Source organism: Thamnophis elegans, chromosome 12 (genome assembly GCF_009769535.1).
Source record: "Thamnophis elegans isolate rThaEle1 chromosome 12, rThaEle1.pri, whole genome shotgun sequence".
Classification (NCBI taxonomy): domain Eukaryota; kingdom Metazoa; phylum Chordata; class Lepidosauria; order Squamata; family Colubridae; genus Thamnophis; species Thamnophis elegans.
Window position 1 is genome coordinate 16,169,910 of NC_045552.1, and position 24,594 is coordinate 16,194,503.

At 46.6% G+C, this 24,594-nt stretch overlaps 1 protein-coding gene across 1 annotated transcript in view; it reads left to right on the top strand.

Moving 5' to 3' along the window:
• Window positions 1-2,850: 2,850 nt before the first annotated feature.
• The window catches only part of E2F2 (E2F transcription factor 2), a 53,972-nt gene continuing 32,228 nt past the window's right edge, over window positions 2,851-24,594 (top strand). Inside the window, exon 1 of the mRNA XM_032227188.1 lies at window positions 2,851-3,431. Within this exon, the coding sequence (XP_032083079.1) occupies window positions 3,147-3,431 (285 nt within the window). The 5' untranslated portion in view covers window positions 2,851-3,146. The remainder of the gene's footprint in view (window positions 3,432-24,594) is intronic.

Genomic DNA, 24,594 nt, shown 5'->3' on the forward strand with positions numbered 1-24,594 from the left:
TACAGCTTAAGGAACTGCCCCCCCCATCTCCATTAAATACACACTACCAAAAGGATACAGCAAATCATAGCAGCCTATAGGGGGTGGGGGGCAGCAATTTAACTGGGTCCCCAAACATCAGAATGATTTTGCCTTAGGCTGAAATCCACCTTACCCCAAACAGAAAACAGAAGAGCAAATAAGTGTATTCACATGAGGCCAAGTTATTTTTAACCTAATTAGAACATAGAGTAACAGAGGTGGAAGGGACCTTGAAGGTCTTCTAGTCCAACCCACTGCTGAAGGAGGAAACCCTATACCACTTCAGACAAATGGCTGTCCAGTCTCCTCTTCTAAACCTCCGGAGGGAAACCCTTCCACTAATTGTTCTCACTATCAGGAAATTTCTCCTTAATTCTGTGTTCGACCTCTCTTGGTTAAACTTCCAATGGTTCCCTCTTGTCCTGATTCTGGTGCTTTGGAAAATAGCTTGACTCCTTCTTCTTTGCGATAGCCCCTCAAGTACTGGAAGACTGCTATCATATCAGCCCCAATTCTTCTCTTTGCTAGAATGGACATACCTAGTTCCCTCAATCATTCATTGTATGGTTGAGCCCTCCCAACCCCTTAAACCAGGGGTGTCCAAACTTGGGAACTTTAAGAGTGGTGGATTTCAACTCCCAGAATTCCCTAGCCCGTCACGCTGGCTGGGGAATTCTGGGAGTTGAAGTCCACCACTCTTAAAGTTCCCAAGTTTGGACAGCCCTCCCTTAAACCTACATTAAGTTAGTCCCAGAGGTGCTTTTTCTCAGGAGGCAAATGGACTTTCTTGTTTTGTCTTTGGAGACATTTTGATTCTCATCCAAGAAGCTTCTTCAGCTCTGGCCGGATGGTGAGGAATGGAAGGATTTATACTCCTTGCAAACAGCTGGTCATTTGCATCCTTTTAGGGGGTCCTTGAAGCACTTGGAGGTTTAGCTGTGTCCTCAGGGTCACCCGAGTGGTCATTCCCGGATTGTTGTTGGGGGCAATATGCTGACTCTGTAAACCGCTTAGAGAGGGCTGAAAGCCCTATGAAGCGGTATATAAGTCTAACTGCTATTGCTATTGCTATTCTGGTTCCTGTAGTCTGCAGTTTTTCCTCTGGAAATCCGTTCCTACTCCCACACTATTCCAAGGGTGTTCATCCCAAATTGCATAGCTGAAGGTCTATGGAGATTCTCAGCCATCCAGGTCATGGTTGTCCCAAACCAGGAGCGAAATCCAGCAGGTTCTGGAGAACCAGTAGCAGAAAGTTTGAGTAGTTCGTAGACGCGGCAAATATCACCTCTGGCTGGCCCCAGAGTGGGGAGGGAATGGAGATTTTGCAGTATCCTTCCCCTCCCAAGCCCACGAAGCCACACCCACAGAAGAGGTAGTAAAACTACTGGAATTTCACCAGTGTCCCAAAGGTGCTTTTTCAGGAGGCAACTGAACCAAGTCAGAGTTGAAGAAGCTTCTGGGATGAGAAGCGAAACGTCTTCAAAGAAAAATAACCCAGAAAGTCCAGTTGCCTTCTTAAAAAAAAAAAAACCACCTTTGGGACAAACCATGACCTTGGATGACCGAGAATCTCTACAGACTTTTAGATTAAGTGAAAATGTCTGCCTTTTAGCGAGCCGCGGGAATGCATTCAAGGATTGCCCACGTTTGTCTCCTCCTTTGTTCCAAGACCACAAGGTTGACCACGGGCTCAGCCAACCCCGTTCACAAGAAGCGACGGAGCCATGGAGCCCCGCAGCCGGAGCCGCCCGCTGCCCACCCAACGCCATCTCCGATCCCGGGTCACCGCCCGCAGGACTCTGCCCAAGCCAGCCTCCTTGCCTTCCCCGGCTGCTGGCTTTAAGCTCCAGAGCCGACAGGCGTGCGAGGAGGGCCATCCCAGGGTCAGTATTTGCCTGGCTCCGCCCACGCCTCCCTGAGGGGCGGGGGGCGAGGGAGGCGGAGGCCCATTGGCGCCTTGTGCAGCGCCGGGGCCACGCCGCGCTTCCCCTTTAAGAGCTGAACCTCCGGTTTTACCCCTCGCAGTACTAAATGTATCAAATCCGGTGGGCGGGGACGCGCTGCTGTTGCGCCGGCCAATGGGAGCGCGGCCTTTTCCGCGGGAGATCCGAATTTCGCGGCACGTAGTTTGGCGCTTAAAAAAAAAAAGCGAGTGAAGGAGGAACGGAAAGAGAAAGGGCTGGGCAGCCATCGGGTCCTTTCTTGTCCCAATCCAGATCCATCCTTGGCCCCGGCAGCTTTGGCAGCGGCCGGGGAACTTGCAGCAGCCTAGCCGGGAACCCTACGGAGCATTGCAAGTCGGGAGAAGCCCATGAAAGGCGCTAGGAAGGCCCCCATCGGGATCCGGGCCCTGGCTGGTGCTCGATCCCTGCCTGCTCGGGGCTTCCAAAAGCCTCGCAGCCCTGCCAGCTTGTAAAACAGTAGGAGCCGAGATCGGAAAGGCAGGGGGGGGGTGTCTCCGGAGCGAAACCTCCCCCGGTCGTCCATCCCCCGATCCCCGGGGATTTTTTGCAAAAAAAAAAAAAAAAGCCCTCCCCGGAGTTTTTTTTTTCTTTTTCAATCCGAGGCTGCGTTTTCTCTGCCCCTCCCCCGCCACAAAAGCTTTTATTTTATTTTATTTGCAAGGGTGGCGGGCATTTCTGGGGCATGAGCCCGGCCAAGCCTGCAACTTTGCAGCCCAACAACTCCCGGGAAAGTCCCCTTTGGAAGTGCCAGGCGTGGATCTCGGGGTGCTTTGTGTCTGGGGGGGGCCCGCGCGCCCGGCGTGCCTGGCTAGAATAGAGGCGGGGGGCGAGGGAGGGGCGAGGCAAGTGCGAGTGACCCCCACCACTCCCGATGGCTGACTCGTCCAAGAAAAAAAAGAGAGAGACCCGCGTGGATGAAGAGACCCGGAGCGTGTGAACCGATCTTCCCACGCTGCGTTTTCCTTTGGACTTTTTTCCCCTTCTCCTTTTTTTCCTCCCCGCTTTACAAAGTAGCCTAAGGGCCCGATCCTGGGTGGTCCCCCCCTAGCCCCCCACCCACCGATGGCAGTTTTAAATGGCTAGGAGGACTTTCCCCCTTGTAGTTTCCGACACGCGTTGCTGGACTCCCACGATCTTCCTGGGCTTCTCGGGAGGAAGGCCATGCTGAGAATCCCCAAAGCTGGGCCTTCCGCCCCTGGCCGAGGGGCGCCTTCCCTCGTCGCCCCCCAGCCACAAAAGAAAAGCATGGCTGTCGGCAGCTCCGCCGAGCTGGTGGTCGCCGAGCTGGCGGGCCCTCCGGTGCGGGCTCTCCCCGCTGCCTATTTCGCTCAGGTGTACCCCCAAACGGCGGTGGTCGCGCCGTTGCCTCGAGGCGGCTGCCTTTATGCCACCCCCCATGGACCGGAGATCAAAGCCATGCGATCGGCCTCCACGGGAAAACTGCCGGTAATTTCTCCCCCCCCCCCTTTGATAACTGTCACTCATTCTTGTTCGTTTGGAGGGGGTTGAGTTTGGGGGAGTCCGTGGGAAACTCTTTGTTATGCCTACCTGGCTAGATCCAGGAACAGGGCCTGGGTTCACCCCAAGGTACTCTAAGCCCTGATGTAGTTTCTTTGATTTGGGGTGATTGATTGTCTGGGGTCACCCCCACATCCAATCTTGACATGCCTCAAATCACCAGTAAGCCCTTGCTTGGCGTAATGCTTCCACCCAATGGGCCATAAGGTTTTGCCCAATCTATTGAGTTGGCTTGTTTCATGGCACAAAGCTTTGCATGGAACCCAGCTATAAAAGCTTGTAAGAAAACCAAAACCCCTCCTTTGGGGGGTGCGTTAGCTTTTGGGGGGAGCTCAGCAAGGCTTAAGATGTTGGGTGAAGACAGCTCTTCAGTGCCTTATCCACAGTCTGGATTACCTTGTGGAGGTCTGGGGTGGGTGGGTGGGATTCACTTGTCCTTTGTGGGTTTATGCTGGTTGGGGTGGGGGAGAAGAGGAAGATGGGGAAGTGTCCAGTGCAAATAGTCAAAAAGATGTGATTCTCAAGGCTGTCTTAACTTCCCCTGATGTTTGCTTCTCCTTTTTTCTTGGTACAAATTAGAGGAATGTGTAATTCTGCCTTAACTATATATCTATACATATCTATGTATCTATATCTATCTATCTATCTATCTATCTATCTATCTATCTATCTATCTATCTATCTATCTATCTATCTATCTTATCTATCTATCTACCTACCTACCTACCTACCTACCTACCTATCATCCATCTATCTATCTATCTATCTATCTATCTATCTATCTATCTATCTATCTATCTATCGGTTTCTTTCCCTGGACTTCTATTATATGTATGTAAGGAGAACATATGAAGAAATGGATCCAAACTTTAGCTGTAGACCCATCGATATTTCTAACCATCTGAGCTTCTCTCTTCCTCTCCCTCCTTCCTTCCCTCTCCTCCTCCTCCTTCTCCCTCCATCCTCCAAAGTTCTTTTACCTTTTTGGATTTTGCATGAGTTGGAAGCCATCCCTAGGCCTTATGCTGGTCTGCGAGAAAATGTTGGTGGTCTGCAGAAAAATTATTTGCATTTTTTATATTGCATTAAATCAGGGGTCCCCAAACTACGGCCCCTGGGACGGATACGTGCAATGAATGTTTGTGCTGCTGCAGAGAGTCTCTGTGTGGGTTGGAGGGGGGCAGAAATTCTGACTTGGGGTCTGCTTCGGCCTCCTGGTGTGGGGCTTTGGGTGAAGGCTGGAGGTAAGTGCCGCTGGTGGCAAAGAGCCGGAGGGCCTTGTTCCAGTGGGACTACATCAAGTTCTGGAACTGGCTGACCATCTTGGCCTGCTGAGCCTCCAGGCTCCGGTACCTGGCCTTGCACTCCCACAGGTCTTCCCTCTGCTTGGAAAGCCTATGCTCGTAGTCCTCAGTGAGTTGCTTCTGCTGAGCCTCCTTCTCAGCCAGATCCAATTTGAACTGAGCTGTTTTGCCAACTCTTTCTCCAACAACTGCTTCCTATTGGGCCCTGGAGGAGCCCGGGCGGGCAGGTGAGGAGTGGCTGGGAGAGGAGTAAGTAGAGACTGGTGAGGCGCTTCTTGATGTGAGTGACATCAAGTTGGCCACACCCACCCAGTCACATGACCACCTAGCCATGCCCACCCAGCTGGTCATTAGGCGGATCATATTAGTGGTTCGCGGGATTTAAAATTATGAATTTAGTGGTCCCCGATGTCCAAAAGGTTGGGGACCCCTGCTCTAGCAGATGCCAATGATGCTTCTTGAAATGGCATTATGGGATGGTGAGGGTGTTCCAGAATGCAGGAATCTTGAGCTTGGTTTACGGAAAGGAAAACGAAAAGACGAAAGGACAGGGGGCTCAAATTCTCTAGTTTGCCAAACATCTAAATAGATTCCCCCCTCCCCAATTTATTCAAAATTGAGAAAGTTGCTAATAGCCTAAAATAATTGGGCAGGGGCTGCCTGCTTTCAAACTGAACGGTGTGGATTTGCCAAGTGATAAAGGACAGGTCACCCTGACATTCTTCCTGTATTTTGGAATGAACACTGGGACATCAGAAGGAACATCAACATGGAGTGCATGCCATCTAGTGCTGCTAAAGCTGTTAGTGTTAAGCTGACCAGAACAGATGCTGGAGGAAGCCAAGATCTTGGGGAACTACCTTCTGCTTCTCTGGATTGGCCAGTCAGAGGTTCTAAGGAAGCTTACATATAACTTACAATGACACTTGCTTTCTAATGAATTTCCAACTTATTTTCAAAGATATAGTACTGCTGATGGTGGAAGTTAAGAGTCATCCATAGAAAATGGATGGCGAAACTTATTTAAAGTAGGTAGCCATAAAGGGACCATACATGATCCTTTGTAGTTCAGCTTCCATTATATTTAACTATTGTCCATGTTGGCTGGGTGTTGTAGAGGTTTTGAGTCCAATCAGAGCTGGTAGGACACCCAATTGCTCACAATCCCTTTGACAGTAAATACTCTTTATCTTAGAAGAATGTAATGTGTGGGCTTTTACCTAAGTGGTTGATCTGAAGGGCACCAAGGGATTTGACTTGGGAGAAAACCAATACAAAGCAGTTACTCCTGGAGTAGAAAAGGACAGGTAGCTTCCATGGAGGCGAGCAGTTTAATCCACTCTAGACTTACGTATTGTATCAAGCAACTACGCTGTTGCCTTGATTTTGACTTCAGATGTACAAAGGTCTACTGTGATTTATTCACCTTTATTTTTCAACATTTGAAGGCCACCTAGACTCACGATTCTTGTGATTCGTGCTACTTGGCTTGGCATAATCTGTGAAACCTTGTGAGTTCATTGTGCTGAGCAAAAACCATGCTTTGCAAACCATTGTGACTGAGTTTACAGAACTCAGTTATATAGTGGTGCCTTGATACGCCATTGCTTTGAAACTCATCGGATTTGGTACTCAACGCAATTTGGTGTGAAAGGTTTGTCCCAGTACTTGTTGTTGGGTTTTTTGGTATTTGATGCACAAGCTAGAACTTGTCTCTGTCAGTTGCCTTGTGACTCACTACATTATTCCATATGGGGAAAGTTTGGTACTCATCATTTTTGGTACTCGCGACACCCCCTGGAACAAATTAACGATGAATACCAAGGCACTATAGGGACGTGGTGGCTCTGGTTGCTGAACTTGTCAATTAGAAAGGTCGGCAGTGTGGCGGTTCGAATCCCTAGCGCCGCATAATGGAGTGAGCTCCCGTTATTTGTCCCAGCTTTTGCAGTTTGAAAGCATGTAAAAATGCAAGTAGAAAAATAGGGACCACCTTTGGTGGGAAGGTAACAGTGTTCCATGCGCCTTTGGCGTTTAGTCATGCTGGCCACATGACCATGGAGACATCCGAAATGGAGATGCCCACCGTCCCCTAGAGTCAGGAACAACTAGCACATATGTGCGAGAGGAACCTTTACCAAGATATTACTGTACATCTAAGACTGAACCATGCTAAGCCAAAGGCAATTAAGTCCCATATCTTGAAGATGTTGTGTGCCTGAATAGATGCCAGCTCTTTCTGAATGGGTGCTTCAGCCTTAATAGAGCATTTCCATGATTAGCCATCAGTGCAGCATCATTAGCATAGCACAGGTTATTCCTACTTCTTCCTCCGGTTTTAAAATAACCCTTCTCTTCTTCTACCCAAGCCTCCTTCAGTATATATATTTGCATGTAGGTTGAACAAATAAGAGAAGAGCAGGCAACCTTGTAGCATCCTTGCCAACCTGGGACTAGTCTGTTTCATGGTGTTTTGTCTGGATTGTAACTTCTTGTCCTGTGTAGAGGTTTTGCACAAGGACAAGGAAGTGTTCTGACATTCCCATTTTCTAAGGAAATTGCACGGCTTAATGTGGTCACCCAATCCAAAGCTTTCTACGGTCAGTGAAGCACCCATTCACTTCTTTGGGGTATCCTTTGGCATCAGCAACTGGGATTGCTTCTTCCTGGGCCTTTTCCAAAATCAGTTTAAGCATCTAGTACAGGGGTGACAAACCCAAGGCCCGTGGGCTGGATCTGGCCCGTGGGGTGCTAAGATCTGGCCTGTAGGGCCAGCCTGGAAACAGCAAAGGACCAGCCTGCGGTGTCTCTGCCAGCTAAAAGGGAGCCTGGGTGCCTCTGCCAACTAAAAGCCACCCACCCCGAGATCTGTTTTCGCTGGCAGAGGGCTACCAAAGCAAAAGGAGAAATGTTTGCCCTTTTGCATTTGAGTATGCAAGAAGGGACGGGAATGGGGAAAGAAAGAGAAGGAAAGTTGGGAAGAGAGCAAGGAAGGAAAAATAAAGAGGGGAAGGAAGAAGGAAGAGAGAAGAAAAAAAGAAAAGGAAGGAAGGAGATTTTAATGAGAGTGAGGAGGATCTCCGGGAAGTCCTACCTTAGCACTTGGCCAACACAGGTGCCCCCGACATGAATGATATTGAGCTGACCAATCTCATGGCCATTTATAAGCTAAGGAGAATAGGATAAGAAAATCCTGCTGATGACGTTATCTAGTCTGGTAACGAAACGTTCAGAAACTAAATTGAAACAAGCTTGGCGAGCAAAGCACTGCCAAAATCTAAAACCATGAGCTGCAAGAATTTCCATAATTATTTCATGTTATCTTCCTTTCCAAATAGGGTTCTAATTGGCATTGGGTTACCCTAAGCATTATTTTACTAGCATGTGGATGAAGAATCTTGTGTGATCCTTTGCACATTGTATCACCTTTCTTGTGGTACTGCTATGTTGACAAACTTCTTCCAACCTGTTAAGTCTTGTCATTCTTCAGATTTGACAGTAGAGTTTGAACCAGTAGAGTTCGAGCCTTGACTAATCCCTTTGCTTGCTGTATTTCTGTAGATTAGGGGTGTCAAACTCAATTTCATTGAGGACTGTATCAGGGTTGTGTTTGACTTTGGGGGAGTATGGCCAGAATGGCCATGGCAAGCTCAATGTCAGGAGCACTTGTGGTGGCCAAGTGCTAAGGCAGGACTTCCCCAGACCCTGCCTCCCTCTCATTTTAATCTATCTTCCTTCCTTCCTTCCTTCCTTCCTTCCGTCCTTCCTTCCTTCCTTCCTTTCCCCCTTTCCTTATTTTTCTTTCCTTGCTCTCTTCCCATCTTTCCTTCTTTGTCTCTCCCTTTCTCCTTTCCTGTCCCTTCTTGGATGATCAAAAGGGGAAACATTTCTCCTTTAATTTTATTTTGTTTTTAGTTCGTTTTGCTAGCCCTCTGCCAGCAAAAACGGAGCCCATGTGGCCGCACGTGGCCCTCCCGAGCTCCATTTTTGCTGGCAGAGGTCCGCATGGACCAATCCTTTGCTGTTTCCAGATCTATGGCCTGTTGGCTTTGAGTTTGACCACCACCACCCCCGGCCGTAGATGTTCCATCAGTTCCTGTAGCCTTTCAGTCTGGTTATCACCAGTATTGCACTAACTTCATCTTCTAACCATAGAGCAGGAGTCCCCAAACTTGGCAACTTTAAGACAGCTCTGCTGGCTGGAGAATTCTGAGAGCTGAAGTCCACAAGTCTTAAAGTTGCCAGGTTTGAAGACCTCTGCCACAGAGGTTCTTAGAAGATATTTTCTAAAGTATTTTGGATATTCGCATACCTACTTTATGGAATTTCTATGTGCTCTTTCCATTTTTGTTTGATTTTAAAAAAATCAATTCTGTCCACTGGCAATCCTTTAGAAAACCAGGTTGGAATCTCTTTTTGGATTGGGAAAAAAGAAGGGTTTTTTTGAAGACTTTTCTTGTTTTTCTGTGGCTGTTTCTATCTTCAGTGTCTCTACATTAATATCCAGCTATTGTTGCAATATCGTTTCTTGTCCCCGAACAGTTTTCTGAAACTCTTTGTTCAATTCCTTTCTAAGAACTTTGCTTACATAGCTTAGTTTTCTCTCTTTTTTACCTTGTTGTTCTGTGTCTGTTTCCCTCTTTACTGCTGGTACAGAAATTATTGTTAGGGCTGTTTCTTGTCTCCTAACAGCTTTCTGAAGAATTTCAGTGCTTCCTAAGAACTTTGCTTTGTTTTCCCTTGAGTTGAAAATGTCCACCATCTGTTCTGACATCCAGTTGGTTTTTTTTCGCTTTTCCTGGTCTTTGGAAGTCTCTTTTCACATTTGTCCTTAATAATTTCTTTAATTTCGTTCCAGGGTGCTTTGGTTCCTTATCAATGAAGTTTAGGGTTTCAAAGTGATCTTAAAAGGGGCTCAAGATCTTACGGTGGAAACTGCTGTTTTGTTCTACCACTTGGGAGCTTGGAACTTGCGCAAGAGTGGTTTGTGATTTGATCCATCTGTTCCCTTGATATAGCTATAACCGAGGTCTTCTATTTCCTAAGACCAATAGTACAGCTTATTTCTGTGCACTCTGTTTATGTCCGTGTAAATATGTGTCACTTTGATGGCTCAAAGTCTGTGTTAGCAACAAATATAGCAATAGCAATTAGACTTATATACCGCTTCATAGGGCTTTCAGCCCTCTAAGCGGTTTACACAATCAGCATATCGCCCCCAACAACAATCCGGGTCCTCATTTTACCCACCTCGGAAGGATGGAAAGCTGAGTCAACCCTGAGCCGGTGAGATTTGAACAGCCGAACTGCAGAACTGCAGTCAGCTGAAGTAGCCTGCAGTGCCGCATTTAACCACTGCGCCACCTCGGCTCTAATAAAATATATTATTGGAGGAAACAAAATTGATAATTGTTCTCCTGTTTCATTTCTGTTTCCCAGAATATAGTGCCAACTAGGTTTTCCTCTGCCAATCTACCATGTAAAAATGCACGTAAAAAAATAGGGACCATCTTTGGTGGGAAGGTAACAGCGTTCCGTCCGGCTTCGGCATTTAGTCATGCCGGCCATATGACCATGGAGACGTTTTCGGACAGTGCTGGCTCTTTGGCTTTGAAATGGAGATGAGCACTGCCCGCTAGAGTTGGGAAAGACTCGCACATATGTGCAAAGGAACATTTACCTTTATCTTAGGTTTTCCTCTTTACAGATTCCAGCTTTGGCATTCCAGTCTCCTACCACAGATAACACATGCCGCTGGCAAGTTCTGTTGATTTCTGGTTGAACTTGACCATAAAACTTTCTCTTGAACATGACCTAACTTTCTCTTCTGCATCAGGTTTAGAATATTATCTTGGAGAATTGTCCAAGATAATGAAAGGATTGTCTGAAGTTTAATTAATATTTGACTATTGACTGTGTGATGTCCAAGTAGCATATTTGCTGTGCCCTTCCTGACTATGAAACAATGCAGTTCCTTCTTGGTTTTGCATATCTCAGGCATGATCTTCTGATTGAGTCTGACGTCTGTCCATTTCAGTTAACCGATGCCTAAGATGTTAAATGAGCAGCCAGTTCATTTTGTATTTTGCTGTGTTGGGTTATTCCATGTGGGTGACTGAAACTGTTTCATGAAAAGAAGGACTAGGGATGACATGATAGCAGTCTTCCAATATCTCAGGGGTTGCCACAAAGAAGAGGGGAGTCAAGCTATTCTCCGAAGCACCTGAGGGCAGGACAAGAAGCAATGGGTGGAAACTAATCAAGGAGAGAAGCAACCTAGAACTAAGGAAAAATTCCCTGACAGTTAGAACAATTAATCAGTGGAACAACTTGCCTCCAGAAGTTGTGAATGCTCCAACACTGGACGTTTTAAGAAGAGATTTGTCTGAAAAGGTATAAGGTTTCCTGCATGAGCAGGGGGTTGGACTAGAAGACCTTCAAAGTCCCTTCCAGCTCTGTTACTCTGTTCTGTTCTACACTCCATGTTCCCACCGTACAGGTAGTCCTCGACAGTTTATTTAGTGACGGTTTGAAGTTACAGCAGCACCGAAAAAAAGTGACTTATGACCATTTTTTCTCCCTTCCGACCATTGCAGCATCCCCCATGGTCACATGATCAAAATTCAGACGCTTGGGAACTGACTCACATTTACGACCACTGCAGTGTCCAGGGGCCATGTTTTGTGACCTTTCATCTTGTTTGTCCTTGTGGATTTCTTGGTAAATGCAGGAGTAGTTCATTCTCCAACTTAGGGTGAAATGATACTTTTGTCATAATCACCAAATTAATCATCTGCTCCAGCTTGTTTCTAGGTATATTGCTGTAGTGCAATATACAGGTAGTCCTTGATTTACAACAATCCATTTAGTCATCGTTCAACATTACCATGAAAAAGGTGACTTATGACCATTTTACATACTTTTGATCAATGGTCAGTAGTAGGTGGTGATCAGAGGTGGGTTCCTACCAGTTCGCACCTATTCGGTAGAACCGGTTCGTCAAATCTACTGAACCAGTTAGAAGAGGTTCCACCAGTGCAGTGGTTCCCAAACTTGGCAACTTTAAGACTTGTGGACTTCAACTCCCAGAATTCTCCAGCCAGCTCTGGAGTCCACAAGTCTTAAAGTTGCCAAGTTTGGGAACCACTGTACCAGTGGACCCGAAAAGCAGGCCACACTTGCAGAAGAGGTTCCAAAATTTTTTGAAACCCACCACTGGTGGTGATGATAATGATGTTAGCACTGACGGTTCCACCATAAAACCGCGTTCGACTAAAGGGCGTTCGACGAAACCGCATAGCTGACGTCATCACAGCGCGACAACAGTGTGGAGAAAAAAGCACGCTGTAAACGCTAAACCTAAAATTAACCCCTAAACCTAACCCCCCTTAACCCAACCCTAAACCTAACCCTAAACCTACCCCTTAACCTAACGCTAAACCTAATCCTAACCCTTAACCTAAACCTAACCCTAAACCTAACCCTTACCTTAACTTGAATCGGCTTGCTTTCAAAGCGCTATTTAAAGCACCCTTCTTTCTCCGCGCTCGCTGTTGTCGCCCTGTTGATGACGTCAGCGACGCGGTTTCGTCGAGCGTGCTTTAGTCGAGCGTGGTTTTGGCGTGCCACGAGCACTGACAGACCTAGCACTGGTGAGATCTATGACAATAGATCTGTGGCCAACTTGCTGTGAGAAAACTCACTGTGGCCACCTCGCCACAAGACAATTAAGAGTTACAGTAATATCAAAGAAATGGTGGAATAGAATCATTAACAGAAAGGATGCGAAGGGAAAAAGACGGAAGGAGATGTGAATGGCAAAAATTAAAATAACGATTTATTTTAAATAAATTATTTAAAGCGAGTTTGATGTGGCAAAGTTGTCCCATTCCCACACTAGGGATGTTACGTAACCAATTTGGGTAATGAAACGTGTGCAAGAAAGCAACGAAGCTCCAGAGAGCACCAAGGATCTTTCATTAAAAGAGTAGAGATAAAAGGAATATTTGTTTTGGTGGAAGTTTCTCAGCCCTGTCCTCTTTTTCTCTCAGTCCTCTGGATTATTTATTTATTTATTTGTCAAGCGTACAAGATAACAAGCATAGGTATGAACATAAACACGAACAAAGGAAGTAAATACAGATAAATAGGGATAATAGGAAAGGGACTGTAAGCATGCTAGTGCGCCAGGGACGTGCAGTCAGGGGAGGCAGAGCCTCACCACTGTCATGAAAAGAAAAAAAAATGTAAAAGGAAAAAGGCTGAGCTAGTTGCTGCCAGCGTCACAGTGGATGACTCTGCTTAGTGCTTAACTGTTTTAAAAAGCCTCTAAAAAAGTGCCCTCTACAGGAAGAGGCAGGAGAACGATGTGCCTCATCTAGTCTGGTGTTTTATGATCACTCGAGCAGAGTTAAGCAAGGGTTAAAAGCCAAAAAATTCCTGACGTAGATGAGGCACATGATTCTCCCGCCTCCTCCTGTAGAGGGCGCTTTTTTAGAGGCTTTTTTAAACAATTAAGCACTAAGCAGAGTCATCCACAGTGACTCTGGCAGCAACTAGCTCATCCTGACCTCAGCAGCTCTTGCCTTTTTCCTTTTACGTTTTTTTTTTCTTTTCATGATGGCAGGCAAGAGCAGAGTTGAAATCCTCTCTGAAATAGCTGGAAAAGGTACGTGTGTGGGTCGGAGGAAGGGGGAGGCATTCAAACTTCATCCTCAAGTGCAGATCCCTCCCCAAGTGTAGTTTGATTGCATGCAGAGCTACGTTGCCTTTTCACACATTCCTGATCCAGATGTTGGTTTGGGATCCTGGGAAAGGCAACTCAATACATCTGGAAGGCCACAAATTGGGAAAAGTCAATGCAGATTATATTGTGTTTAGGGATCTGCCTTGATAAAGGCAGTCCTGAACTTACAACAGTTGGTTTAGTGACACTTCAATAACGGCAGTGGGAAAAATGACTCATTTTTCACACTTACAACTGTTGCAGTATCCCCATGGCCATGACTCGTGTTTATGATGGTTGCAGTGTCTTGGGGTCATCTGTCCCCCCTTTTGCGACCTTCTGACCAGCAAAGTCAATGTGGGAGATTCACTCAACAACCGGGTTGCTAACTTAACAACTGTAGTGAACTACTTAACAACTGTGGCAACAAAGGCAAAATGGGGCAAAACTCACTTAATAAATGTCTCGCTTGGCAACAGAAGTTCTGGACTCAATTGTAGTCTGACGTTGAGGACTAGCTACATAGGAATGTTTCTGGTGGAGTGTCTCTAAATGAGTTGTGCAACTGTGACAGGCGGCCTCTGTGGAACATCTGCTGAGGGCTTTGGCCAGTGGGCTTAATTGGCAGGGAAGCCATCCGACAGACATTTGACGCCTCCTGACAGGTGTGAACTTTTGGTTAGATGCCCTCCTGCCAGGGTAGACATAACTCACTTTTCCTCTAGTTTCTCTTTCTGGTTTTTGAAATTCCTGGTTGAGTAAACAGCTCCCTGGGGGTCTAACATGGATTTTATGCTATTTTCGCCCAACAGGTCAGGTTTTCTCTTGCGGCCCAACTACTATCCATTTTTTCTCCTTAGTTTCTTCCTTCCTTCCTTCCTTCCTTCCTTCCTTCCTTCCTTCCTTCCTTCTTTCTTTCTTTCTTTCTTTCTCACGGGTTAGTGCCTTAAATTGCCCTTTGAGAAGTTTCCCAGTTCAACAAGGTGATAACGAAACAGAGATTATCTCCTTTATCTTCATGCCCTCAGACTTTGGAGCCATAATCTGGAAAATCTTAGCAGGCCAACGAAACAACTTGAATCCTATCCCTGGATGTGCACAATCACATGCAATTTTAATGTAGTTTGTTTCTGGCTTTGACCCATTAGGTGAGTCCAGCCAACCATGTTGGTTTATGGATATAGTATGAAGCTGCTGTTTTTCAGCATACCTCTGGGTATGCTTGAACTACAGTTCCCACGGCTATGTGGATTCAGAGTTCTGGAAATTGCAGTTCTAATATATTAGAGAAAAATTAGGGAAAGCTGGCTTACCATAAATAGTTTGGGAAAAGGTGATCTTCTGTCTTAATGCTCACGCTCTGTCTGAATGGTGTGTCTCAATCTCATGTGTGCGACTTACACACCTATAGAGTTAGACATTTACCATATTTTTCAGACTATAAGACGCACTGGTGTATAAGACGCACCAAGATTTCAAAGAGGTAAGTAAGAAAAAAAAGTTTTTGTCTTCCCAGTGCCCAGGAACACTCTGAAGGCTTCAGCAGGGCTGGGGGAAGGCAAAAATGCCCCTGTTTTTGTGAAAAATGGCCCATTTTTTCACAATCTGAGGCATTTTTGCCTTCCCCCAGTCCTGCTGAAGCCTTCAGGGTGCTTCTGTGGGCTGGGGGAAGGCAAAAACGCCTCAGTTTTTTAAAAAAAAAACAGCCCGTTTTTTGTTTTTCACAAAAATGGGATGTGGGGGCAGGGATTTGGGAGGCCAAAAATGGCTGTATTTGGTCTATAAGACACACCAACATTTTCACGCTCTTTTGGGGGCGGGAAGGGTGCATCTTATACTCCGAAAAATATGGATGTTCTCCCATTATCTCAACCCAAAGCACTGTTTGCGCCAAGTCCATCATTCTTGTTTGCATTTCGGGAGCCCGCTTTAAGGAAGGGTAAACTCATCCCTTGCATGTTCCATAATGGCTTGTATTGGTACAGCGGTGTCAAACTCAAGGTCCATGGGACAGATTCGGCCCACAGGGTGCTTAAATCTGCCCTGCAGGGCCAACCTGGGAACAGTGAGGGACCAGCCCACAGTGCCTGTGAAAACAGAGCTCACAAGGGCTGCGTGTGGCCCTCCTGAGCTCCATTTTCACTGGCAGAGGGTTGCAGGAAGCCGTCGCAGCCGAAAACGGTGCTCAGGAGCCCGTTTTCGCTGGCAGAGCGCTTAGGTGCTCCCAACACGAGTGACATTAAGCTGGCCACCACCACCCTGGCCAGTCCCCCCCCCCCACCCCAAGGTCAAACATAACTCTGATGTGGCCCTCAAATGAAATTGAGTTTGACACTCCTGGTCTAGTATACTAAATAAAGTGTTATTTTTGGGTAGGGGTCGTGAATGTGCCTTTCTTCGTGAACATATTCTTTGCCCAAAGCAGAAATCCTCATAATTAATCATCACGGCTTCGGAAGAGTTTAGCATTATCCACAAATGCCTCTGTGCTAGAGCTGGAAATGTATTTCCCCCCCTTTTTTAAAAAAAGGGAAGTATTAAGAAAACCATCTATCCTATGAAGCCAAAGGCTGCATCAATTACTACCATTTGTGCTTTGGTGGGCACACCTGCAGATGTGCAGAAAGTCAGTGTGTGCTTTGATGCAATGTGATGTGATGTGATGTGATGTGATGCTTGTAAAGCTTTCCTGACATTTTCCCCAATGCTGGTGCCAGTAGATGTGACAGCCAGGGGATTCTGGGAATTGGTCCATGAATGTAGAACAGGAGTGGGGAACGATGGCACTTGCATGACTTGTGGACTTCAACTCCCAGAATTCCTGAGGCGGCCATGCCAGCTCAGGAATTCTGGGAGTTGAAGTCCACAAGTCATAATCGGGTCATTGTTCCCCACCCCAGATGTAGAGATCAAGTTTAAGATGGAGCAGAAAGATTATTTCTTCTACTCCTAAGCCTAACAAAGCAATGGAACTGTGTCAGCCTATTCACTCACTTATGGGCTATTCCAGTGATGGCAAATCTTTTTGGTACCAAGTGCCAAAACCAGAATGCGTGCATGTGCATCTACGCACATGCGCACCAGAATGCCAGAAACCCAAAGACCGGCTGGCTGGTGCACAGGCACATGCCAGCCAAATGGTCTTAGAGTTTCCGGCATGCACATGTGCACCGGCCATCTAGTCTGGGTTTCTGGCGCTCTGCCACGCTCAAAGACCAGCTGGCGTTGCACTGGCAACAGTGCGCGTAGCCACATAGAGGGCTCTGCATGCCACTTCTGGCAAGCGTGCCATAGGTTTGCCATCATGGTGCTATTCCTAATTGGCTGGGCTGGTTCAAAAAATGCCCAATTGCTCAGTTACTCTTTATTCACTAGAACATATTCAAGAAAAGGAAGGTGTTCGGCCGTTAGAACTAGAAGACGGCAAATCTTGTTTTATGGATGCATTTTGCACTTTGACTCCACTTTCCTTCTGGACTGTACTTGGTCACCCCGACTCACAGGAAACTGGTCAGTGTTTGAAATGCAAGTCACTTCGCTTGACTTGCAAAAAGGGTTGGTGGCAGGATGGTTGTGGTTTGGAGGATGGTACACTCAGCTTTACGGGCAGTCTGGTTTTTTTGTTGTTGTTGTCTCTTTCTTTGAAGTGACTCGCTGTCTGTTTGTGTCAGTCATTACCCAAGCCGTGTGTTTTGCATATGTGCAGGCACTGCTTAGATACGGTAAGTGGCAGAGCACCATGGTCCCCTGGGGAGTCCTCTCTTCAGAAGAACGTTTCTCCTTCACCGTTGCAGAGGAACTGGGAGAGCACAAGGCTCAGATGATCTGACAAGGGGCTCCAGGTGGCAGAAGGCAACACCTGCTCTCCGCTGCGAAGTTGTTTTTCAAATATCTCTTCAGTAGATGCACCTTCCCTGTGGCCATCATGCCGTTAAATTCTCTCCCCCCAACTTCCTTAAGAGAATAGGGTGGTACCTGGGTACTCAACCACTTTGAAAGTTTGGTACTCGATGCATTTTGACGTGACAAATTTGTCACCATACTCCTTGCTTGTTTGGTACTCAACACACAAGCTAGAATTTGTCGATGTTGGCTGCCTTGCGACTTGTTACGTGATTACTTATGGGGAAAATTTGGTACTCGTTGTTTTTGGTATTCATCGTGCCTTCCGGAATCTATTAACGAGGAGTACCATGCTACCACTGCATCTGAATTCTGGGTGTTGCAACTCTCAGTTCATCTGAAAATAGCAAGAGCACTTAGGCTTATATACCGCTTCACAGTGCTTTACAGCCCTCTCTTAAGCAGTTTTATAGAGTCAGCCTACTGCCCCCAACAATCTGGGTCCTCATTTTATCCACCATGGAAGGCTGAGTCAACCTTGAGCCTGATGAGATTTGAACTGGCAAATTGCAGGCAGCCAGCAGGTAGCAGAAGTAGCCTGCAGTACTGCACTCTAACCACTGCGCCTCATGAAAAGGTTTATGTTGGGGGAACTAAGCGGATTAATTGTGGAATTAATGTGCAGGTCAGCAAAATGGGTGGACCGATGGCTCGGGGTTAAAAATGCTGGGCTTGTCAGCTGGAAAGCCGACAGCCTGGGTTTGTGACCTGAGTGCCGTGTGACGGGATGAGCACCTGTCTTCGCCTAGCTCCTGCCCACCTGGCAGTTTGAAACCATGCCAATGCGAGTAGATAAATAGGTACCACTTTGGCAGCAGATTCAGGCAGTGAGGAGGTTGGGGAAGAGCATGGGCCAGTCCTGGAGTCTGGGGAAGTCTCCGATGAGGGCTCTGTGTCGGAGGAAGAGAGGGGGCCAGGGCCGTATGACAATTATCAGCTGCCTTCGGAGTCAGACATCAGTGAGGCAGACGAACAGCTGGAGCCGGTTCCCAGTGTGTGCATGTTGCCAAACAAAGGGAACAGCTAAAGAACAGGGATCGACTTGGGAGTAAGGTCACAGGTGGACGATGAATGGCCCCTCCCAGAGGAAATAAAAGAGGAGAAAAAGGGGAGTGGAGTTTGCAGGAGACAATTAGTTGGCTTAGTTGGTTCGTGACTCTCCGAGACTCCTAGCCAAGTTTTGCAGACATCGGCCTGTCAGCTCTCCAAGCCAGAGAAGGTCTGTGACTGTAAATCCTCCCTAAAGACTTTGCTGGATGTGAATGAGCAGAATTCAAAGGAAATTTAATAAAAGAGGTTTTTTTGTTGGGAGAAGGAGTTTGCTTCATGCTCTCGGGAAGCCTCAGTCAGAACAATTGTGGTCATCAGTCAAGGACTGCCTGTAGTTCTCAGCCTGGCCTCCAAAGGCCATCGATGATCCATGAAGGTATTGGAGCTGCCTCTAGACATGAGCAAAATGAACACACACACACACACACACACCACCATGACACAGGAGATCACAAGGATCTTACAAGAGGTTTCAACTGTTGGTGATCCCAGTAGACCTCAGGTTATATCTTCTAGGGCGTGTAGATTGTGACAGATTGCTGTCTTGATATAAGAGATTAAAGTACAGTAGGTAGCTTCTGATTTCCTAACTGAAATTTCAGATTAAGTTGACCCAGTTTGGGCCGTTGTTTTTAATTCAAGGAGGAAACGCTTTTCTGCCTTTGTACAAAAGTCCATTCAGTTTGCTAATCTCGTCTTGAGTTAATTACCCACTTGGGGGAAGTTGATTCAGTTTAGAGGTTGGATTAGATTGTTGGTTGATCCTTGAATCAAATATCTGCACCTCAGTCATGCTCTAAGGCCAGGGTCGGCAACCTTAAACACTCAAAGAGCCACAAAGGTCCTAACTGGAAGCCCCCCCCCCCCCTATTCAATTCTGGAGCTGAGGGGAAGTGTTCCCACACCATAGAGTCTCCTAGCGCGGCATCCTTTTTCCTCTACTTGTCCTAACCAAAAGCCCTATCAATTGTGGAGCTGACCGGCAACAGGGAGCCGCAGCAGAGAGATGAAAGAGCTCCAGAGCTGCAGGTTGCTTATCCCTGTCCTAAGGGCTGGGAGGGCACTATGTTCTTGAGAGGTCATACTGCCATGTGCCTCCCTCTTCTCCGTCTCACTGGGCAGTTGAATGGCAAGCTGGGGAGAAGATTTGGAAGGGTGGGCATCTGGAGTGGACCATGGCTATGCCTCCCAGGGGCCATATTTTTAGTTGTATGAGGTTCCCATCTTGCAGCTTCCATTTCCATTTTCCCCCTTAATTTTCCCAGTGGGGACAAATATGAACATATACATAAATATAATGTATATGTCTAGTGCAATGATAGCTAGCCTTTTTGTTGTCGCCTGCCAAAATTGTGCCTGTGTGCCCGCATCCATAATGCAATGCACGCTTGACACCCCTGCACACTCCGCACATGCGTGTGTGACACCCTCCCCCCAAGCTTTCCCACACACATGCGCCCCACCCTCATCTGTTATTTGCTTCCAGGTTGGTGCAGGAGGCGCTCCAGGCCCACAACGGGGCGTTGCACGAGGCCCCATAATGCGAGCGAGCCTGCAATTGTTAAGATGGTAGCATGCTTGTTAAGCGAATCTGAGTTCCCCATTGACTTTGCTTGTCAGAAGGTTGCAAAAGGGGATCCCGTGACCCCCTTGGTCATAAATATGAGTCGGTCGCCAAGTGTCTGAATTTGAATCAGGTGGCCATGGGGATGCTGCAACAATTGCAAGTGTGGAAAATAGTTGCAGGTCCCCTTTAGAGCCTCGGTGGTGCAGTGGTTAGAGTGCAATACTCAGGGGGTATTCAGCCAGTTCTCATAGGTTCTGGAGAACCGGTAGTGGAAATCTTGAGTAGTTTGAAGAACCGGCAAATAGGCTGGCCCTGCCCCCCCCGCTGCCTCCCTGATCTTCTTTTGTTGCCCTGAACAGGAGAACAAAGCTGGAAAGCAGGTTAGTGGGGGTAGGGAGGGAATGGGGGGTTTTGCAGTATCTTTCCCCTGCCACGCCCACAAAGCCACGCCCATAGAATCGGTAGTAAAAAAATTTTGAATCCCGCCACCAGCAGTACTACAGGCCACTTCTGACTGCCGACTGCCTGCAATTTGGCTGTTCAAATCCCACCAGGCTCAAGGTTGGCTCAGCCTTCCATCCTTTGCCCATCCGAAGTGGGTGAAAGGAGGACCCAGATAGTTGGGGGCAATAGGTTGACTGGAAAAACCGCCTAGAGAGGGCTGTAAAGCAGTAGAACGCAATATATAAGTCTAAGCGCTATTGCTATTTCAGTGCTGTTGTCACTCCACAACAATCGCGAAATAAATGGTGGTAAGTAGATCTATAATGTATAATGTAATGAGCTCATTCCTGGGCTCTACTACCCAACCGGTCTACTTGAAAAATCTGTCTATTTTTTCCTTGCCTTGAGGCATATCATTGCAGCACACGATGGGAGTCCCCTTTATAAAAGCCCGTTTTCTGGCCTATGGTTTGCAACACGAGGGTTGCATAAGAGGACCTGCCTTTTTCCGAGAGGCTGTGACTTATCGGTCTCTGCAAGAGGAAGCTGTGGGTTGGCCGGGAGGTTCTCCATGGGGTGGGATAATGAGTGAGGGGAGAGGAGGAACCCATCTAAGGACATCTTGTAACCTTCTCCTGCCATCCTTGTAAGCGAGTCTTCCTTCTCCCTAATCATTACTCAGCAGCTCTCAGGCTGTTTTTGGGTTCTTTGTGGTTAGGATCGGTGCCCTAAGAAGTCATGTGGTTTCAAGGACTTTTCTTATGAAAACGTGGCACCAAAAATGGGTGAAGACTCTTAACCTCAAGATCAGTGGTGTGTAACTTTCAGAGGTTGGAGAGCTTCCCTATTAAAATAGGGTAGGGTTCAAAGTCAAAGTAAACCGTGTGTGTGTGTATGTGTTTGTGTTTTAAAGAAGTGTAGTGAGGGTCTTACATCTATAACGAGTGTCAAACTGGATTTAGTCAAGGGCCAGATCAGCACTGTAGTTCTCCACAGGCCGGCTGGTGGGTGGGGTGGGGGGAGAAGGGAGGCGGACTGGATGGTCTCCTGCAGTACTTTGCTGGCCAAAGCAGGGTGTGAGGCAGCAGTGAAATCCAGCAGATTCTGGAGAATGCGTAGTGGAAATTTTGAGTAGTTCGGAGAACCAGTAATGGAAATTTTGAATAGTTGGGAGAACCGGTAGTGGAAATTTTGAGTAGTTCGGAGAACCGGTAGTGGAAATTTTGAATAGTTGGGAGAACCGGTAGTGGAAATTTTGAGTAGTTCGGAAAACCGGTAGTGGAAATTTTGAGTAGTTCGGAGAACCGGTAGTGGAAATTTTGAGTAGTTTGGAGAACCGGCAAATGCCACCTCTGGCTGGCCCAGAGTAGGGTGGGAATGGAGATTTTGCAGTATCCTTCCCCTGCCACGCTCACCAACCCACGCCATGCCCACCAAGCCACACCCACAGAACGGTAGTAAAAAAAAAATTAAATTTCACCACTGGTGTGAAGGGGCCATGCACGGCCCCCATGCGGCCTCCTGAAGCATTTTGCTGGTCCAAACGGGCCACGTGCAGCCTCCCCACACCCTGTTTTGGCTGGCAAAGTTCCGCAGGAGGCCGTCTAGGACAAATGCACCCCATTTTGGCTGCCAGAGGTACAGTGGGCCGGTCCTTTGCTATTTCCAGGAAGGCCCCGCGGGCCAGATTTAGGCACCCTTTGTCAATGAGGTACAAACACACCTCACCGTACCTTCACTATCGGGACCAGAATTTCCATTGCTAAATAATGTGATTCTTAAGTGAGTCGTGCCCGGTTTTACAACCTTTTTTTTAAACGGTTGTCAAGTGAATCACTGTCATAATTAAGTGAATCACGCAGTCATTAAGTGAATTCAGCTTCACCTATTGGCTGGGGAAGCCATTTTGGAAAGCGGCAAATGCCAATCATATGACCCTGCGCCTGTATTCTGATCGCAGGGTCATGAAGAAGCCGCAGTGGTCACCAGTGTCGCTTTCCTCAGTGCCATTGTAATTTCAAATGGTCACTAAACAAACGGTTGTAAGGCGAGGACTGCTTGTATCCTCTCTGATACTTGAAACTCTGCTGGATGCCTTTGGGCAGCTCAGCACTCACAGAATGGGCAATATGAGGAAAAGGGCAGGCAGGAGTATGATGTACAATGCTTTGAATTGTACGAAATAACAGTAGGATAACTGGGATATAAATCCCTTATTGATGACTAGCTGGATACCCGTGTTTTGTGACAAAATCATGTGATCAGGCTATGCAGGAGAAATTGGCTCAGTAATGGTCAAGTGATTGAAACACATAAGGGAATTTCGCTCCTGCCACCTTGAGTCTGGAAGGAGTTCCATAGGTAGAAGGTGCAGACATTTTGGTGAGGTACCAATGTTTAGTTCTGTAAGGAGCCCCAGACCTCTCCTGAGTGAAGGAGTGGAACATCTGTCAGTTTGAACTGAGGTAACAGAATGTGAGGCAGCTGGCAGTTGGAACAGAGTTCTTTTCAGGTGGGGAGGGGGAGTAGAACTCCTTAGCATCAGAGCATGTTAATTACTGTATACGAAATACTAATGATCTGATGGTCATTTTGAAAAATCCTTTCTTAGCGAGCACCTAGATGCCAAGAGGAACATACGTGGCAAATTTCAAGTTTGTAGGCTTTACAGTTTTGGAGATTTTGTGATGCTGTGTGAGTAGTATTTGCATTTTATATATATAGATAATGATGATCAGGAAAGTTCAAATCCAGCAGAAAAGGAGAATGTTAAGGTTCAATTCCCTGAAGATTTTTTGTTGTCCTAAAATAGCATTTTAGGAAAGGAGGAGGGTGCAAATCCCTTTTTTTTTTAAAGAAAAAGATATTTTTATTTTAAAATCATCTGGTTTTTCATGCCACTTAATGTCTGTGCTTTGCTCTTTTTCAAAAACTCAATTCCTGTTCCTATGCCCTTTATTGATATGTGCATCTGCATGTGTGCATAAAATAGAGTTAGAAGTTTAACAAGTTAAATTTATGAGAACATTTAATAATCCAAAAGTTACTCAAGAAGTTTAATCAAAAGGGTTAAAAAAATTGTGCAAGTATTTATAATCTTGAAAAAAGACTCTCCCCCCACCTCCCCTATTCTTTCAGTCATTGGAGGGAACGCTTCTTTTAAAAGCTTGGTGACACAATAGAGTTGTAAATCCACTAAAAACACAGTGTGCGCTTTAGGATCTTTGTCTTATCTTGCCTGCAAGTGTAATTGGTCCATTAATCTTGTAGAATTAAGGGCTGAGCATCCCTTGAAAAGCTATGCGGGGTCATCCCGGGTTAATACTGAGGTGGAAGATCACCCCAAAATCCCAGGGTTGTAAACTAAACTGGAAAGTTGAAAAGACACTCCCACGAAGATCAGGACAAACTCCTTCAATCTCATTACACAAAGGTGCCCACGAAATGCCCTGGAGCTGAGCACGGCCAGAGAGAGTCTTTTCTGGATAACCTTGTGGTCCATAATTTCCCTGGATTGATTAAAACTGTTGTTATTCTCCAGCCAGGATAGCTACAGGCAGTTCTCAGGTTTATCCCCGTCATTGAGCCTGGAATTACAACGTAAGTCATTGCGGTTGTTAAACAGATCACCAAAGGACCAGATTTTGCAAATAAATAAATAAATTGGCTGAATCGCGCATCCCTCCCTAAGACTTTTAGAATTGGTGGTATCAGAAGCTTCTGAGAAGTCTAAGCAGATTAGCGGGCCTCAAATTCCTCTTCCTAGATCATTCAGCAACCTTCATACACAACTAAGCGACAACCAGATCAAGATAATCTAACGCTCAATCCTATGAGCTTCTCAAGTCACACGGGGATCACTCATCTTGCCCAAGAGAACAAGCTGATAACGATGTCAATCTAGGACTAATTTTTTTGACACTCCTCTGAGTGGTTCAACTGTTTGTATCTTTGGGGCAATTACTATCCCATCAACACAACTTTCTGGTCTACTGGGTGCAGTGGATTGACTCCCTGGGTTGACATTAGTCCCCAAAGGAGACAGACAGAATGACAATGCGGTGGCCAACCTTTGGGCTTGAGGGAGACCGTCCTTAG